This window comes from Aquarana catesbeiana, linkage group LG07 (assembly GCF_042186555.1).
Source record: "Aquarana catesbeiana isolate 2022-GZ linkage group LG07, ASM4218655v1, whole genome shotgun sequence".
Classification (NCBI taxonomy): domain Eukaryota; kingdom Metazoa; phylum Chordata; class Amphibia; order Anura; family Ranidae; genus Aquarana; species Aquarana catesbeiana.
The window spans coordinates 227,818,049-227,837,044 of record NC_133330.1 but is presented as its reverse complement, the minus strand read 5'-3'; the positions used below and the strand labels follow the sequence as shown (position 1 = coordinate 227,837,044).

General features: G+C 38.8%; 1 protein-coding gene across 6 annotated transcripts in view; it reads left to right on the top strand.

The window, feature by feature from the left end:
- DPYD (dihydropyrimidine dehydrogenase) overlaps positions 1-18,996 on the top strand; it is a 2,813,802-nt gene that overhangs the window by 913,984 nt on the left and 1,880,822 nt on the right. For 5 of the 6 annotated variants that reach the window (XM_073593091.1, XM_073593089.1, XM_073593090.1 and 2 more), the window contains one exon: positions 11,592-11,753. In XM_073593091.1, the coding sequence (XP_073449192.1) occupies positions 11,592-11,753 (162 nt within the window). Of the gene's footprint in view, positions 1-11,591; positions 11,754-18,996 lie in introns of those variants that run through there. The other variant, XM_073593095.1, reaches the window with a different exon arrangement.

Genomic DNA, 18,996 nt, shown 5'->3' with positions numbered 1-18,996 from the left:
ATTTGATTTCTGCCTCAAAACCTGGCTGGTCTCACTCAGAAATGGTGGCTTAGTAATAATGTTTAAATACTGTGCATGGAGTCAGTACAATACTTTGCTATTTTTTTTTCTGTGAAATAATGCATTCTAATATTGATTTATTGCATTAAAGCTACATGGTATCCCTTCTTTTCAGAAGGCAGACTAGTAAATGTAATTCCTTTTTGCTGTCTTTTTTTCAGTGAAATAAATACACTTTTTTGTGTTTTTCCTGTTCCAAAGCAGCCAAGCAGTTGTGATTAAATGTTGTGTACGGAGTCACTACAATGTTTTCCTGAATTTTTTAAGTAAAAATAGATTTAAAAGCTGTCTGCTTTTTCTCCTGTTCTAAGTGCAATCTAGTAAAAAGTGATTCCATGCTGTGCTGTGTGTCTTTTTTTCAGTGAAATAAATTCACTTGAATGTTGATTTTTGAATAAAAATCTTCCCGGTCTTTTTTCTTTTTTATGATTAAGCACTGTACATGGAGTCACTACAATATATTGCTGTTTTTTTTTTTATAAAGTAAATACACTATAATCTTGATTTTTTTTTTTTTATTAAAAGCTGGGTGGTGGTTCTCCTGTTTCAAATGCAAATAAATATAAAATCAAGTAACCCTAATGTTGAATTTTAGATTTAAAGCATACTGTCATCAATTCTGTTCTAAATGTAGCCTAGTAGAAGTGATTAAATACTGTAATATGCATGGAGTCACTACAATATTTTGTTGCCTTTTTTCAGAGAAATCAATACAGTCTAATGTTAATTTCTTGATTTAAAAATTGCCTTATTAAAAACGGTGCATGGAGTCATTACAATATTTCTGCATAATGTTCTTGATTATAAACCTGTCTGTGCCATTCTGTGAAACTATAGCCTAGTAAAAGCAGTACAGTATATCTGCTTTTTCTTCTGTGAAGTAATATACTCTAATTTGGAATTGTGGTTTATTACCATGGCTGGTTTCTACCTGTGAAACTGTGGCCTAGTAAATATGCTTGGATACTGTTCATAGAGTCAGTATAATATTTATGGCATTTTTATTTGAAAGAGTACAGTAAACTCTATTTTTGATTTCTTGATTTTAAACCTGCCTGATAATGGATTTAATAAGAAAAGTCTTTTTACTGATCTGCTTTAAAATTATGATATATATATATATATATATATATATATATATATATATAATTATTATTTACTTATTATTGCTTTCATTGTTTTCCTTGAGTGCAACTTCCAAATCCTTTGAAACATCAGTGTTTATCTTTTCCATTATATTAGCTATACCCTTCACATTGTCAGTTGAGCTCAGGCACATATAGTTGATGCCAAATCGAACTGTTGTTTTACATCAGAGAACTATGTGCAAATAACGCCAGGAGAACTCCTTGTTGCCATTCACACTACTGTGAGGCCAGTGTCTAAACCAGTGAACCTATCTTGCAGGGAACCCATTAAAAAAATTAATGAAATAATTTTTTTTTTTTTGGAAAAAATTAGAAATGGCCCTTTCTAAACACTAGTGTTGCACAGAAGTATTCAATGATGCCCTGCATGCAAAGGATGCCTTTGCCTGTTTCACCAAATAATGTGTAAAAGGGGTAACCAGCCTTTTCCTATTAGGTTCTCCCTCTTCAGCTAAATTCATCCCTATTAGGAAATGCAGCAAAGAGCTTCTTTACAAGTCATATTCCGAGTGGGGCAATTTGTGTTCCTTATTGAATGCTACATTATTTGAGTCTATTTTAGGTTTTGACTTTAGCCATTTGTGCATTGCTCTGTGTAAAACTGTGTTATTTAATAATCAAGTGTGTTTCACATTTCTGACAACTGACTTATATAGGAAAATACTGTCTTAGAAGTACATGTGACTTGTGCTGATTAGAAATTAGCCTTTAGTGAGAGGCTAATGAGCTATGAGCCTAAGACCAGAATCCTAGAGTTAATCTCTAGGTGGCTCAGTTAAGCTCCTGATTTTGCTTTACAGTAATCAAACTACATTTTCAATGGTAAAAGAACAATTCTGATAATACAGATTTGATGCAATAAATTGTTTACTTTGTGGAAGTGTAAAATGATGTTAACTAAATGACATTTTGTTGCTTAAAGTGGTTGTAAAGGCAAAAGGTTTTTTATCATAATGCATTCATGCATGCAGATAGAAAAACCTTCTGTGTGCAGCAGCCCCCCTCAGCCCCCCTAATAATTACCTGAGCCCCATCTCGATCCAGCAATGTTGTAGGAGTGTCTCAGCTGCCTGGGACTCCCCTACGTATTGGCTGAGACAGCAGTGCAGCGCCATTAGCTCCCACTGCTGTCAATCAAAGTCAGTCAGCCAATAAGGAGAGAAAGGGGGCGGGGCTGGGCCGTGGCTCCATGTATGAATGGACACAGGGAGCCGTGGCTCGGCTCGGGTGCTGCCATAGCAAGCTGCTTGCTGTGTGGGTCGCTTAACAGGAGGGAAGCCAGGAGCACCAAAGAAGGACCCCGAGCAGAGGAAGATCTGGGCTGCTCTGTGCAAAACCACTGCACAGAGCAGGTAAGTAAAACATGTTTTGTTATTTTTATAGAAAAAAAATAGACTTTAGTATTTCTTTAAAAATCAACTACTCTTTGAATATAAGACTGTCTGTTATCCCCAGAATGTGGACAGGTACAACAGTATTTACACCTTGACCTCATGAATCAATTATTTGCACCAGCCATACCACAACTTGGAAGGGGGTGGGGCTTAGAAAGAAAGAGACAGCCACAATAATAATATGTTTTCCCATATTCTATTTGTGTTTAGAAGCCTGGCTACATTCCAGAAGCTGGAGTTTACTGCAGAGGACCTGTACTGAGATGCATAAATGTCAAAGGACACATCATTCAGTCTGTGACAGGAGCATGCATAAGAGAAAAGGCACCAAAATCTTTTATCTATATGAGAGATAAGCAATAACAGCCAGTACATTAAAAGGAAGCTCAATTTTTCATGAACTGCATTCTGAGATGAGTGGGAGAGATAAGAATGAACAGCTCGCACTTTTAATAAAAGCATTATTATTTATTTGAGTAAAACTTAAAGTGTTAGTGTATTAGTTTACCTTTACAGAAAAAATATGAAGGTGACCTTACACTGGACACTCTCCCCAACCCCCTGGTCTCCACTGTACTTAAGATCTGTTGGTTGCCAGAATACAAATGAACAATAGGAGGTCTGTGTTTGTATTTGCAATGTAATTAAAAATACAGACCTCTGATCACACATTTGTATTAAAGCAACCAACAGACTTTAACTACGCTGGCTTTGTTTATAAGGCTTTCTCCAAGACAGCTGTACACCAATACTGCACATGCACAAAACAGCTGCATAGTTTTCTTTGGGTTCTCCTAATAGACTGACAGATAACATATAGACTTCTGAACACAAACTTGTATTCAGGCAACCAGCACACATTGTTCTGGCTTTGTTTACAAGGATTGCTTTAAGACAGCTGGACACAGTACTGCACATAAAAGAAAACAAAATGATTGCGCAAAAGTGTCAAAATAAAAAAGTGCTAACCAAAGAACACAAGTTCATCAAGCAGCTGACAGCAGCACTCACTATATCTGCACACCTAAATAAAATTGAATACAAAGCAAATAGATATGTTCCGCTGCTAGTAGGTGAACAGATTCATAAGAAATTCATAAAATATTCATCAAAATGCATATTAAACAACAAATAAAAATACATAAGTATTAAAAAATAAGAAATCAAAATTCATAAATAGTCCAAACCACTTAGAGTGCTAAATGAATTACTAAGTCTAGAATCCATCAATAGATAGTCCATCCCAAAAAAGTGCTTAAAAACTTTTTCTTGTGAAAAAGGTGCTCTCGTATGAGTGAAAAACAACCAAGGTGACCCTGTGCTACTTCACAGTGCACCACAGTGCACACCACCAGAAACCACATCAAAGCCGCTTACCAAATGTCTAGACCTCAGATTATAAAAGGTCTGCCAGCATTTTAGGAAGGACTCCCAGCAGGGATGGATGGATGAGTAAATGATCTCCTCAGGTCCTGCAAGTACCCAACTAAGTTGACGGATGGGTGTATGGAAGGTGAGCCTCCGCTAGCACTGCCACTACCTGCTGCTCAAACTGCCCTCTCCCACTGAGTCAGACCAGGACAGTAAAATAAAGAGAGTACATCAGCATACAATGCCCCGGCGGGCATGATGACGTCACCACTGTAAATCCATCCTACACCCTTTGTCCGAACAGACATTGCCACTGGGGCAACAGAGATAATGGTGATGTTTCACATAGGAGACTAAATAGGCTCAGTGCATTGTGACCATAGAGGGCATTTCCATCTGCTGGCAATCAGGCTTAATGTTAGTTATTGGTCACCATATTGTTAAAGCCCAAAAACCGTAGACCTTAACATGAATAAAAATTGGGCCAACTACAAAAACAAAAATCAAAACTAAAAGCTGATGCTATAAAAGAGTAATGGATAATAGAAACACTAGCATTTATAAAAATGCTTGATAATATAGGCAATGCAACCATAAACCCAATGACTAGAGGTGATAAAGCCATCTAGGGACAAACTAACACATTACATCTAATAAAATAAAGGACATATTAAATCATAATGCAGCATATATATCAATAAAATATAATTAAGAGTATGGAAGGCAGATTAGGAATGCAAATTAAAAATGCAAAAACCTTAAAGAACTGCTGGGACAACAATTGACATCACAAAGAACTAAAATCAACTGTTATTAATGAATGTCCTATTCAATATTTAGTCCCAAGGGACAATGGGTTTTGAGTTAAAAAATGCAGCAGGTTTCCTGCCTGGCTATTTCAGAAACATTATTGCTGCCATTCCAATGGGGTAAAAAGTCTCAATTTCAATAAGTTTTAAATCTGATGGGTTCTTTTAATGTCTAATGGCAAAATGTATAGATAAGCTATGATTACATAATCCATTTCTGATATTCGTAAGGTGTTCTCCAATCCTTAAAGAAAAACTTTCCACACACTTTACCAAGTTTGGGCAAAGCTGACCCAAATGAATGATTTCCTCACTAACCTGTGAGGCCACTGGATGTGCAGTATAAACTGTATGTACCTGCAGCTACATATAGCATACCGCACTGTGTTCCAGGTGAGCCGAGACTTTCTGTCTCATACCCGGAGCACAGAAGTGTCTACCACAGCAGTGCTCAGCCGTTTAGAGCAGGCAATGTATTCTATCAATGAATACAAAGCTTCCTTTGATTGGCAGAGTTAGAGAGATGGGCAGACGGTGTCACAACCTCTGACTCAGCCAATCAGAGAAAGCTTTGTATTCATTAATAGAATATATTGATTACTCTGAGTGCTGTCACACAGCCTCCGGTTTATATTGTGTTTAGGCTTTGTGGGCCAACCCCTGAGCTACCTCATTAGTAGAACTGATTGTCCCAATTTTTCAGTTGTTTTATTGCCTAAAGGGTTAACACTATGCTGGCGTAATCCTTTAGGTGGAGTGTAAAGAGTTCACATTCTGCGCTCCTCTTACTGCAATTTAGTGTGAGGTAATACTTTCCCACCACTATTCCTTATTGCAAGTGATACTTGGATCATTCTTGGTTTGTCTTTCCACTTACAGTGAACTGGTCACTAATGTCCATCGGAACCTCTCATGTTACCAGTAGTTGATTTGTGAGAATGCTTTGTGGTGCAACATGTCAGATCCCAGACATGGAGGGAGCAACCCTACTTCGAAAGGTGGTCTTCCTAGCTTGCAATCCACTAACAGCTCAGGTTCTGCAAGCAGTGAACCCACTCATGGGCCTGACATTGACAGCCTAGAATGCTGTCATTTGTTTGAGCCTCTGCACTGCTCTGAGTATTTCTTAGACGCTTAATTTCAGACTCTTACCACAGAGGGTATAAGTGTACCTCCATGCCTTCCTTTGCAGACTCATCATCTTATCTGCCTGTAGCCTTAGCAGCCTCTGAGCCCTCTGTCAAAGAGACTCTTTCTTAGTCTATGTCTCAGAAATCGTTAGCAGATGATGATGTCCTTGAGGAGCCACAGGCCATTGCAATTACTCCCAGGCTTTGAGAGACCATTTGGCTCTTATTGATGCAGTGCTAAACACATTAAGACCTGAAAATTAGCTTGCAGCTCCCACCAGTGCTGCTACCGTTCTAGGATTCCTTAGAGGCCCTAAATCTGTCAGGATCTTTCTGATCCATCCACTAGTCCCAGATGTCTATGTTGTTATAGTTGTCATACAAATCTGTCAAGCTTTAGGTGGCTGAACTAGGGTCAAACTGATTCTTTTAGAGTTTATGCCAGCAGTCCTAAGGGTTAGTGTATGTCTCCCATCATATATCCTTTACAAATCTCCTGTCAGTGAAGATGTAGAGAACCCTGGCTGAAATATTGGACTGTGGAACAAGCATGCAAAAAAACATGCCCTTTGAGGGAACATTTATTTTTGAAGCTGCCTTGGACCCCTCCATCAAGGATTTCACTGGAGGTAAGAGTACTCATCTGACCCAGCAGAAGAATAGACCTCAGGCAGGGAAGGCTCACCCCTTTTAGGCCACAAAGAAATTCTTTTGTTACCCACAGGCTTTCACTTCAAAAACCAGACCCAAGTCAGGTGCACAGCTCTACCTCAAACCTTGTTCTATTCCTTTGGCCATTGCCACTCTAAAATACTTGCATTCAATATCATATCATCGTGGAACCAATCTATTCAGTCATTAGACAAACTGATATGCCTGACACCAAGGACACCAAGGATTTATTTTAACACACAGTAACCAGTCAGTGCCCCTGATCACCACCAGTCATATGATAATGCTGTACTGCACTGGTGACAGTATGAAAAAAATGTTATTCAATTTCTTCATTTTCCAAAAAATTACTTAAAAAAACTAAAAAAAAAACAACTTCAAAAAACTTGCCATGCCTCTTACTAAATGCCTCAGACTGTCTACTTTCCAAAAAAGGTGCCATTTGGTTAGAATGTGTACTGTTCTGGCAATTTAGGGCCTCAAGAAATGAAATAAGCTATCAATACTGATCAATTTTTAAATATACGCACTTGAAGACCAGGCTTTTTCTGGCACTTTTTGTTTACATGTAACAATCATTTTTTTTTGCTTGAAAACTACTTAGAACCCCCAAACATTATCTATTTTTAAAGCAGAGGCCCTAGAGAATAAATTGGTCAGTTTAGCATTTTTTCACAGTAGGCTATGCTTTAAAAGCCATTACAGGTTACCATTTTATATATACAGAGGAAGTCTAGTGCTAGAATTACTGCCCATGATCAGACGTTCGCAGTGATACCTCATATGTGTGACAACCACTGTTTGTATGCATGCAAGATCAACGCACATGTGCACCAGCATGGGGGCACTTTGATTTTTTTTTAAATTAATAATTTTTTTTTTTTTTAATTTTTACACTATTGCTTACATTTTTTTAATCACTATTATTGCTGTCACAAAGGAATGTAAACATCCTGACAGCAATAGGCATGTGACAGGTACTCCTTATGGAGGGATCTGGGGTCTATAAGATCCCTCCTCTGCCCATGAAAGCATTCAAAAAACCAAAATCTGCATTTTTGAATACATTTGATTTTTAAAAAATGGCGCTGTTGACATCCAGGAAAACCGGAAATGATGTCATGTCATGTCCAGGTTACCATAGCAGAGACCTGATCAAAGCCAATCCTAGCTTTGTTTGGGTGTCCGACTAGCCGGCATATGTACCGGCTGGTAGATTGAGTCCCCCGGTGGGAGGCAGCTCAGGAGGCAGGAGGGGGAGATGTTGCCTCCAGCTGCTTGAAATAGCAATCGAGTGGCAAATTAGACGCTCAGATTTATATGACCAATAGACTCTTAAAAAAACGGCAAACGACATACTAGGTACGTGATTTGGTGATAAGTGGTTAAATATGCCTTAGATGCTATAAGCTTCACACAAACCAATTAATATACGCTTCCATTCAAAGCCATTTATTGTGTAATACTGTGGCCAAGCAACAATACACACTGATATAAATGGATTCATTTATAACAAATGGTTGCTGCTTATAACAGTGATTATCGCTGTTATAAGCAATCATAGTTTGTAGAAAAAAAAATCCTGATCACCTCCCCAGAATAGTAAAGTTTTAATATGGTAACACTGTACTACCCTGGTCACAGTATGTAAAAGAAAATGTAATAAAAAAAAATGAAAAAAATTGAAACATGTGCAGCATATATTTTTTACATACTGTCACCAGTCCGTGTCCCTGATCACCACCACACCAGTTATATGATGATACTGTACTGCACTTGTGATAGTATGTAAAAAAAAAAATAATGAAAACAAATGTTTTTCAGTTTTTCATATTCCAAAGAATTGTGACAATAAGTTTTACAACTTTTACTTTCCAAAAAGGGCTAATTTGGGTGGGGGGGTGTATTTGTACTCTCCTGGCATTTTTTGGCCTCAAGAAATGAGACAGGCTGTTAGTACATCAGGACTGACGATTTTCAGATATATATACCATAGTTTGTAGACTCTATAACTTTCCTATAGACTAAAACATATACGCTAATTTTGGTTATTTTTACCAAAGATATATAGCAGAATACATGTTGGCTTAAATGTATGAAATTTGAGTTTTTGCAAATTTTTTATTTGCAAAATTTTACAACCAAAACAAAGGAACACTTATTTTTTATTTTATTTTTTTTTCATTTATTTTTTTGGTTTACTTAGCAAGGAGTAAAAAACCCAGTGGTGATAAAATACCACTAAAAGAAAGATCTATTTGTGTGAACAAAATAATAAAAACTTAATTTGGGTACAGTGTTGTATGGTCATTCAAAGTGTGACAGCGCTGAAAGCTGAAATGAATAGGAAGGGGGTAAAAAGTGTCAGGTATTAAAAATGTTAAAGGGGTTGCAAACCCTCATGTTTTTTCACCTCAATGTATTCTATGCATTAAGGTGAAAAACCTTCTGTGGTGCTGCAGCCCCCCCGAGACCCCGTTTTACTTACCTGACCCCAATCTTTCTCTGGCCGGAAAGGAGCACACCATCTCTAGCTGGTGTCTTGTGTCCTGATTTGGTAGCTTGATAGCAGCGCAGCCATTGGCTCCCACTGCTGTCAATCAAATCCAATGGTGCGGGCGCTGGGCCGAGTCCTGCATTCTGTGTGAAGGGACACAGAAGCAGGACTCAGGACGCGCCCACATGGGTGTCCACCTTAGGAGACCCTTCTCCAACGTGGGCACTGGATACAGGGACGAGCCACCAGTGCCATTGGGGGACCCCAAAAGAGGTGGATCAGGGCCACTCTGTGCAAAACAAACTGCACAGTGGAGGTAAGTATGACATGTTTGTTATTTTAAAAAAAAGAGGGTTTACAACCCCTTTAAACAAGTACAAGCTCAAAATGTAAAGACCAGTTGTTCCCTCAATGGGCATGCATCTCCGCCATTCAGCTAACAGGTGATTGAGACAGAGGGAGCAAAAGCAGGAGTGAGTTTCCTCAGGTGCATTGAATGCTGGAGCCTGTAGTGAGCAGGATAATTGTTCCTTTGTTATTTCTCCACAAGGGTCTGGATGGTCACCTATGGATGATGTAAGAACAACCATTTTGGTGGGATTTTAGCAAAAGAGTTAAATTGCATCTTTGTTGGGGCAAAACAATACCTTCAGAAGGAGCAGTGTGCATTTGAAGGATTTTCACAAACTTTGTTGTTTGTTGCTCATACCTTTTTCTGTTCTGAAGAATTTTGCAGCAGTTTGTTTTACCATGTCTCTTCCAGACTGTTTCCTAAATGGAAGTGTCTATAGTGGATGTTCCTTCCTCAGTGCACTCACTGGTCACATTGATAGGTGTATGGCTGAAGTGTTTTTTTTTTACTAGGGGTGGGTGGAGCCTGATGGGGAATTGAGAGACTCCGTTCTCCATCAGGCCCACTTTAATTTTGATTAAAAGTGCATTGCAGTAGGTGGATCCATGGATGCTATTCAGATTGGGACCAGACTGGGAGCTGGTCTGCTAGTTCCTCATCACGCTCCACCCACCAGAGCCAATTAAATTCCTACATACAGGCATTGCCATATTTGGGGAATAACATCACCACTATCTCCATCCCATTTGTTTACTTTTAACTTTTGGCCTGGGAATCTCCCAGGTGACATCCTAATTGAGCCGGGGATACAATACTGTGCTGGGAGCTATCACATAAATGATAGCTTCAAAGCACAGCCAGTTGCTGGTCCTAATTACTGCCAGTTTTCTGATCTGGTAATTGAAACAAATTCTTTAAGAATCTTCCACATTTACAGGTTCTAAAAGAAAATTGTCATGATAGCTTTATTGAATTCCCGTGTATGTGTTCTAATGAGGAAAACAGTCCTTTAGGGGTATATTATATTAGTAATTTTTCTTACCTGCCGATAGATTTGTATTTCTTCCCATCTCCCTGCCCAGACCTAATTTTCCTACAGTCCCTTCACACTGCAGTTGGTTGGGTGGGGGTGGGGTGGTAAAAAATATGCTATTGCGCTTCATTTTTACCACCCCCCAAACTGAAAAGACAGCCATATGGGGATATACACATGCCAAAATGTTTTATGTTTCAGCATGGCAGCACAGCGGTACCAGTTACAAAAATGACCCATACAAGTGAATGGGGTTTCATTGCAACTATGAACCACCGCAGATCACTTTCCACAGACCACACAAATGTAAACAAGCCCTTTGAGAGAACTCTCTAATTCTCGGTTCACATATATGCTAATCAGATGCGTTTTGAACTGCATCTGATTCGCATAACATGTGAATCGGATCAGCTTGCAATGGAGCTGATTGCCATTTGGTCCATTTTTGAAGCGAGTCCTGTGTGATGTTAGGTTCGGTTCAGGTGCAAATTCTTTTAAAATTTGCACCTGAATCACACTTGATCCAGTGAACAAAGCTGCACAGGACTCCTTTTAAAAACTGACTGCAAACTACATGTGTGAATCTAGCCTAATTGGGATGATACAGACAGCAAAAATATAAATAATAACATTTAAAAAAATAAAAACTGACACTGGTTCTAACCTCTCACCACTCTTACAAATCTAAAAAAAAAGTTTTGCCTTTAGTTATACTTTAGGCAGCAGAGATACGTCACCTACATGCCCCCAGCCTTTGAATGGATTAATGATTTCTTAAAACAAAATTCACAAATTGTTTTTGTAATATCTGCCTGGAGTTGAGCTTTAATGTGTGTGTTTACTATAAGAAGAGCTAGAAATATTGCACATCATGTATAAGCTATTTGTGTAAATGACGGTTACCAGTATGAACTGGAGCCAGACAGAGACAAGGACACCTGATATCTAAATCATTAGACGTTACATCTCTCTATATACAGCTTTATATTTATTCCGTATCTCTATTTCTCATACAGCTAGTAAAAATATCCAGCATAACAACCTGCAAAATTATTGCTTGCAGCATTATATTATATCCGTGTTATCATTAATGGAATTTTAATGATGACTTAATTCTGTGTGCAGAATTACTATGGAGCTGCCAGGACTATCCTTTCTGATAACCCGCTCGGCTTGACATGTGGAATGGTATGCCCAACGTCAGACCTTTGTGTAGGTGGATGCAATTTATATGCAACAGAGGAAGGTCCAATTAACATTGGTGGACTTCAGCAGTTTGCAACTGAGGTATGTGCAGACTACTTTTTATCATCTACAAGCTTATATGGTGTTAATTTTGTTTTTATTTGTGTGTGCGCACGCACTTGCATATATACTGTGTGTATGTATGTATGTATGTGTATATATATATATTTATATATATATATGCACACATACAGGTGCGTCTCAAAAAAATTGAATGTCATCAAAAAGAAAATTAATTTCAGTAACTCAATTCAGAAAGTGAAACTCATATATTATATAGTTTCATTACACACAGAATAATATATTGCAAGCATTTCTTATTTTCTCAATTTTTATGATTACGGCTTACAGCTAGTGAAAACCAAAAATTAAGTTTCTCAGAAAATTTGAATATTGTGAAAAAGTTCAATATTGTAGACTCATGGTGTCACACGCTAATTAGCTAATTAACTCAAAACACCTGTAAAGGTTTCCTGAGCCTTTAAATGATCTCTGTCTGGTTCAGTAGGTTAACCAATCATGGGGAAGACTGCTGACTTGACAATTGTCCAGAAGACAGTCACTGACACCCTCCACAAAAGTCATTGCTAAATAAGCTGGCTATTCACAGATTGCTGTATCCAAGCATATAATGTTATAATGTGAAGTTGAGTGGAAGGAAAAAATGTGGTAGAAAAAGGTGCACAAGCAACAGGAATAACCACGGCTTTGATAGGATTGTAAATCAAAGGCCATTTAAGAATTTAGGGGGACAAGAAGTGGATTATGGCTGGTGTCAGTGCTTCAAGAGCCACAACACAGACGTATCCAGGACATGGACTACAACTTTTGCATTTCCTGTATCAAGCCACTCCTGAACCAGGGACAATGTCAGAAGTACCCTAGCCGAGCTAAGGAGAAAATAGACTGTACTGTTGCTCGATCCTCTTTTCGGATGAAAGTAAATTTAGCATTTCATTTGGAAATCAATGTCCCAGAGTCTGAAGGAAGAGTGGAGAGGCACAAAATCCAAGTTGCATGAAGTCCAGTGTGAAGTTTCCACAGTCAGTGATGATTTGGGGAGCCACATCATCTTCTGGTGTTGATCCGCTGTGTTTTATCAAGTCCTAAGTCAGCGCAGACCTCTACCAGGAAATTCTAGAGCATCTTATGTTTCCCTCTGCTGACCAGCTTTATGGAGATGCTGATTTCATTTTCCAGCAGGACCTGACAGCTGCCCACACTGCCAAAAGTACCAATAACTGGTTCAAGGATCATGGTACCGCTGTGCTTGATTGGCCAGCAACCCACCTGGCTTAAACCCCATAGAGAATCTGTAGGGTATTGTCTAGAGGAAGATGAGAAGCACCAGACCTAACAAAGCAGATGAGCTGAAGGATGCTATCAAAGCAACCTGGGCTTCTATAACACCTCAGCAGTGCCACAGGCTGATCGCTTCCATGCCACACCGCATTGCTGCAGTAATTCATGCAAAAGTTGCCCCGACCAATATTGAGTGCATACTATACTATACATGGACATACTTTTCAGTAAGCCACCATTTCTGTATTAAAAATCCTTTTTTTATTGGTCTTATGTAATAATCTAATTTTCTGAGATACTGAATTTTGGGTTTTCACTAGCTGTAAGCCCTAATCATCAAAATCAAAAGAAAGACATGCTTGAAATATACTCTGTGTGTAATGAATCTATATAATATGAGTTTCCCTTTTTGAATTGAATTACTGATATAAATTAACTTTTGGATGATATTCACATTTATTGAGATGTATGTATGTATGTATGTATGTGTGTGTGTGTATATATACATATACACTGCTCAAAAAAAATAAAGGAACGCTTTGAAAACAGATCGGATCGCAATGGGGAGAAATATCATGCTGGATATCTATACTGATATGGACTGTGTAATGTGTTAGAAACAATAGGATGCCACATCGTTTGATGGAAATGAAAGTGATCAACCTACAGAGGGCTGAATTCAAAGACAACCCGAAAATCAAAGTAAAAAACTGATGCAGCAGGCTAGTCCATTTTGCTGTAATTTTATTGCAGCAACTAAAACAGGTACTCAGTAATTTGTATGGCCCCTACATGCTTGTATGGATGATGTCCTGGGGTATTTTCTCCCAGATCTGGACCAGGGCATTACTGAGCTTTTGACAGACTGAGGTGCAACCTAATAGCGTTGGATGGACCAAAACATAATGTCAAAGAGGTGTTCTATTGGATTTAGGTCAGGCAAGCATAGGGGCCATTCACTGGTATCAATTCCTTCAACCTCCAGGAGCTAGCTGCATACTCTTGCCACATGAGGCCGGGCATTGTCATGCACCAGGAGGAACCCAGGACCCACTGTACCAGCGTAGGGTCTGACAATGGGTCCAAGGATTTCATCCCAATACCTAATGGCAGTCAGGGTGCAATTGTCTAGCCTGTAGAGGTCTGTACGTCCCTCCATGGGTATGCCTCCCCAGACCATCACTGACCCACCACCAAACCGGTCATGCTGAACGATGTTACAGGCAGCATAACGTTCACCATGGCTTTTCCAGACCTGTTCATGTCTTTCACATGTGCTCAGGGTGAACCTGCTCTCATCTGTGAAAAGCACAGGACACCAGTGGTGGAGCTGCCAATTCTGGTGTTTAATGGCAAATAGCAATTAAGCTCCACGGTGCCAGGCAGTGAGCACAGGGACCACTAGAGGAAGTCGGGTCCTCAGGCCACCCTCATGAAGTCTGTTTCTGATGGTTTGGTCAGACATTCACACCGGTGGCCTGCTGGAGGTCCTTTTGTAGGGCTCTGGCAGTGGCTTATCCTGTTCCTCTTTGCACAAAGGAGCAGATACCAACCCTGCTAAAGGGTTAAGGCCCTTCTACGGCCCTGTCCAGCTCTCCTAGAGTAACTGCCTGTCTCCTGGAATCTCCTCCATGCTCTTAAGACTGTGCTGGGAGACACAGCAAACCTTCTGGCAATGACACGTATTGATGTACCATCCTGGAGGAGTTGCCTGTGCAACCTCTATAGGGTCCAAGTATCGCCTCTTGCTACCAGTAGTGACATTGACCCTAGCCAAATGCAAAACTAGTGAAGAACAGTCAGAAATTATGAGTAGAGAAAAAAATAGTCAGTGGCCTCCACCTGTAAAACCAGTCCTGTTTTGGAGGTTGGCTCGTTGTTGTTCATCTAGTGCACCTGTTGTTAATTTCATTAACACCAAAGCAGCTGAAAATGAATGACAACTCCCTCTACCTCACTGACCAGATCAATATCCCAGGAGTTTAATTGACTGACGCTATACTCTGATTAAAAAGTGTTCCTTTAATCCATATATATTACACACAAGCAAAATATTGCTCCATAAATGGGTGTAAATTATGTTAGGAGTGACAATATTGCATTTAAACATATTCAGGGTACCCAGATTACTTGTAGATTTAATTTCCATTTGCTATATATCGCAGCTTGCCCTGGCCCTGTCTCATGCAATCCCCTGCCTGTAACTGTGACATGCTCTTCCAAAGGAAGATGTTTAAAAGCCTCTATACTAATATGCATTGCCCAGGCATATTTCACTCTTTAAATTAATAAAGTCCATGAGTTCATAAACCTTCATATCATAATCTTACAGTGCGGCTTCAAATTTTCAATCGTGCAATATAAAGTGCCAAGTGCTAAGAAAAATCATTGTCTGTGTGATCCGTGCTCCCCTCATGTGCCCTCACTCACCAGATAGCTATGACTCCCATGGCAGAAGTCATAAGCGCTTTGAACAAGGATGGCTGGGCTCTGTAGCTCCACGGGTGGTTGTCTCAGCCTGTAGCATGGATGGTTCTCAATATGCCATCATACAAGGTAGACATATGATGTAAACAAATGGCAGATAAAGCAATATAGTGTAATTCGGTTTATTGGTCACATAGAACAAACAATATTTACTCACATATAAAAGCGCTGTAACACATGTTGAAACCCAGAACCGGAAGTAACCATCAACTTGCGTCTCACCGTCCAGAAATTGCATCACCACCCAACTGACGTGTTTTGTCCCTCCCACAAGACGTTCTCAAAGGATATTCTTTTTCTGTCATGGGAGTCATAGTTATCTGGTGAGTGAGGGCACATGAGGAGAGCATGGATCACACAGACAGTGGTTTTTCTTAGCATGTGGCACTTTATATGGCACAACTGAAAATTTTAAGCTGCACTGGAAGATTATGATATGAAAGCTTATGAACTTTTGAAGGATTTATGAACTCATGGACTTTATTTATTAATTTGATTATGAATTTTTATTTTGCACTGTGATTGATGTGTTAGTATTAATATTGGGTAGCACTCTTATATATATTTTTTTTCACATTTAAAAGCACATGCACTTTGAGAGCAGCAACCTATTCACTAAATTTTCACCAATTTTCATTAATTTATTAACCTTTTCACAAATTCATTTTATCCATTAGCACAGGGGTATATATTGGTGTAAATAAATTTTGCATCTATATATCTATTCATATTTCACTCTTGCCACCATTTAAAGTGGACCTTACATAGAAATGAGGGGTCCATTCTATTGAAAGCCCCACATTTAAAAACTGGCTGCAATTTTTTTCACAGACCTTTTTTGAGACATAGCTATCCTAGTGAGCAATGTTGAGGCCTCACAGAGACGTGAAAGGCCAAGGTAAGTATTATTTATTATTTTTTTAACAAAAACTTTATTTTTAGCTTGCTTTTGTAGGCAATTTGACTTTGGGAAGCTTTCAATAGAGTGGGCTTTCCATTTTCATGGAAGCAAGGCCTAGGAAAAATCAATTGCAGACAGTAACAATTAGTAAATATATAACCTAGAAGATTCAGAATTGTGTACTCACATCTGCAAGTTTAGAGGATGCCCCCATGTAGTGGATCAAACAACCCAGGTAAGCAGCCTGCTGATATTATTGCTATCTCTGTGCAGAATGTAGTTGTGCTCTATGCCTGCCAGGGTTTTCCAGACAATTTATTGCTGTGTTGTGGCTGTGTCTAGGTAGAAGTTGCAGTAAAAAATAAATGTACCCCCAAAAAATGTTCTATACACTTTTCCTATGGAAGTGGCAACTCCAACACCACAATATGTGTTGACAGTGTTTTATGAAAACTGTATGATTAATAAAAATAAACTCATAAATATAAATACTTCTCAACCATGTCCTTCGCAAACAGATGCTTCTGCCAATCTTCTCTCCAACTATTAGAGGCTAAAAAAATCTTCCATTGTTATCACTGTAGTGCATGTGGACAAGGGAAGATTTTAAAGAGGCCGCAGGACATAAGCAAAATTGAAATGTACCAAAAGATGAAAATAAATGTCAATTTGGCTGCTGGAAACCCACCCTTTTTTGTGAGGGGGGTTGGTTTATCACATTATTGAGCCTTCTAAGCCAGTTGATTAATTGGTACATGCTGGGTTGCACAGCGCAGAAACTGGGCTCTCACCGAGACCCCCCGGGTCTCATGCTAATGATCGGGACCTGGGACTCTCACTTCTGGGTCACCTGATCACTGTGACTCTCATTGGCTATCAGTCACTGTGAGCCCATCCCTGTGTTTACTTCCTCTTCTGAATGAAGAGAAAGATACATTGTATCTTCCTCTTCTTGCAGGAGAGGAACATGTAAGCAAACCAAAGTGTGTAAAAAAATAAGATCAATGTTTGCCAGGGTTGGTGTTTGGGTCAAGGCCGGGGTCAGCATATTTTGGGTAGAATTAAAAAAAAATGAAATTAGTATCAGTGTCAGTGTGTTTTAGGCAGGATTAAAAAATGCAAAATGCGCACCATTGTTTCTGGGCTGTACTACGGGTACAAACAACAATCAACATACACCATGTGGTATCTCTGCAAAAGTCGGGAGCAGGAGAATTTATTTTGGGTTGCTCTTTGGTGGTAAATTATAATAGCAAGAAATATACAGCTACATTTCAAAATTATGTTTTTTTTTTTTACTATTTTGGGCCGGTTTTCCTTTGATAATAAAAAAACAAGGTATAATTCAGCTGGATATACAAAGTAGTTGTAATGATATGTACACTTTTACTAACATGTCAAGGTTGCAAAATTGTGCTTTGGCATTAACATTTGTTTTTCCCTTAGGCGTGAAGGAGTTAAATAATTTTTGCTCAGCACATTTTAGTCATACTGGTTTGTACTTTTCTAATACACTCTTGTAGGATTTATGAATTAATTAGGAAGTTCTGCGCTTAGGACATGTATGAAGGTTGCAGCCTCCTCAAAAAGCCCCCTGTAGCAGGGATCTAGAATATAGAAAAGAAAGAAGATGTGAATGGGCGAATGGCGCTACCTATATGTCAAATAATGCTCTAACAAATCACTCTATAGTGGCTAAATATTAAAAGAGACAATGCTATTGTGGAATAAATTATAACAAAACAGTTACCATAAAGGTGATAGTGTAATAGTTATCACACCTCACCTACCCCAGTAGGTGAGTACTAAAGCCCTCTAGGTGTGGGCACCAATCCTACACAGGAGAAGTTGTCACCAAAAATGTAATAACTTACAATTTAGTCTAACAATTAAATAAATCCTCTCCTTATATCAGTGCAAGACACATCCAAACATCAATGTCTTGATAGTATAGTGATCCTCTGCTTATAACAGTGCATATAGTGTCCAGACCCAAAATACAGGATGTGAGTAAACCCAAAAACCAAATCCAAATAAGAGTGCAAAGAATCGCACCAAAAAACAAAAAGTTATAAAAAAATTGCACCAAAGTCGCACCAAAATGTAATTATCGTACCATATACAAAAAAATATACTGCATATAGGTATACACTTATATGTTTTTGTATATGGTGCGATAATTACATTTTGGTGCAATTTTTTTATAACTTTTTTGTTTTTTGGTGCGATTCTTTGGACTCTTATTTTTATTTGGTTTTTGGGTTTACTCACATCCTGTATTTTGGGTCTGGACACTATAAGCACTGTTATAAGCAGAGGATCACTATACTATCAAGACATTCATGTTTGGATGTGTCTTGCACTGATATAAGGAGAGGATTTATTTAATTGTTAGACTAAATTGTAAGTTATTACATTTTTGGTGACAACTTCTCCTGTGTAGGATTGGTGTCCACACCTAGAGGGCTTTAGTACTCGTTTTCTGGGGTAGGTGAGGTGTGATAACTAATACACTATCACCTTTATGGTAACTGTTTTGTTATAATTTATTCCACAATAGCACTGTGTCTTTTAATATTTAGCCACTATAGAGTG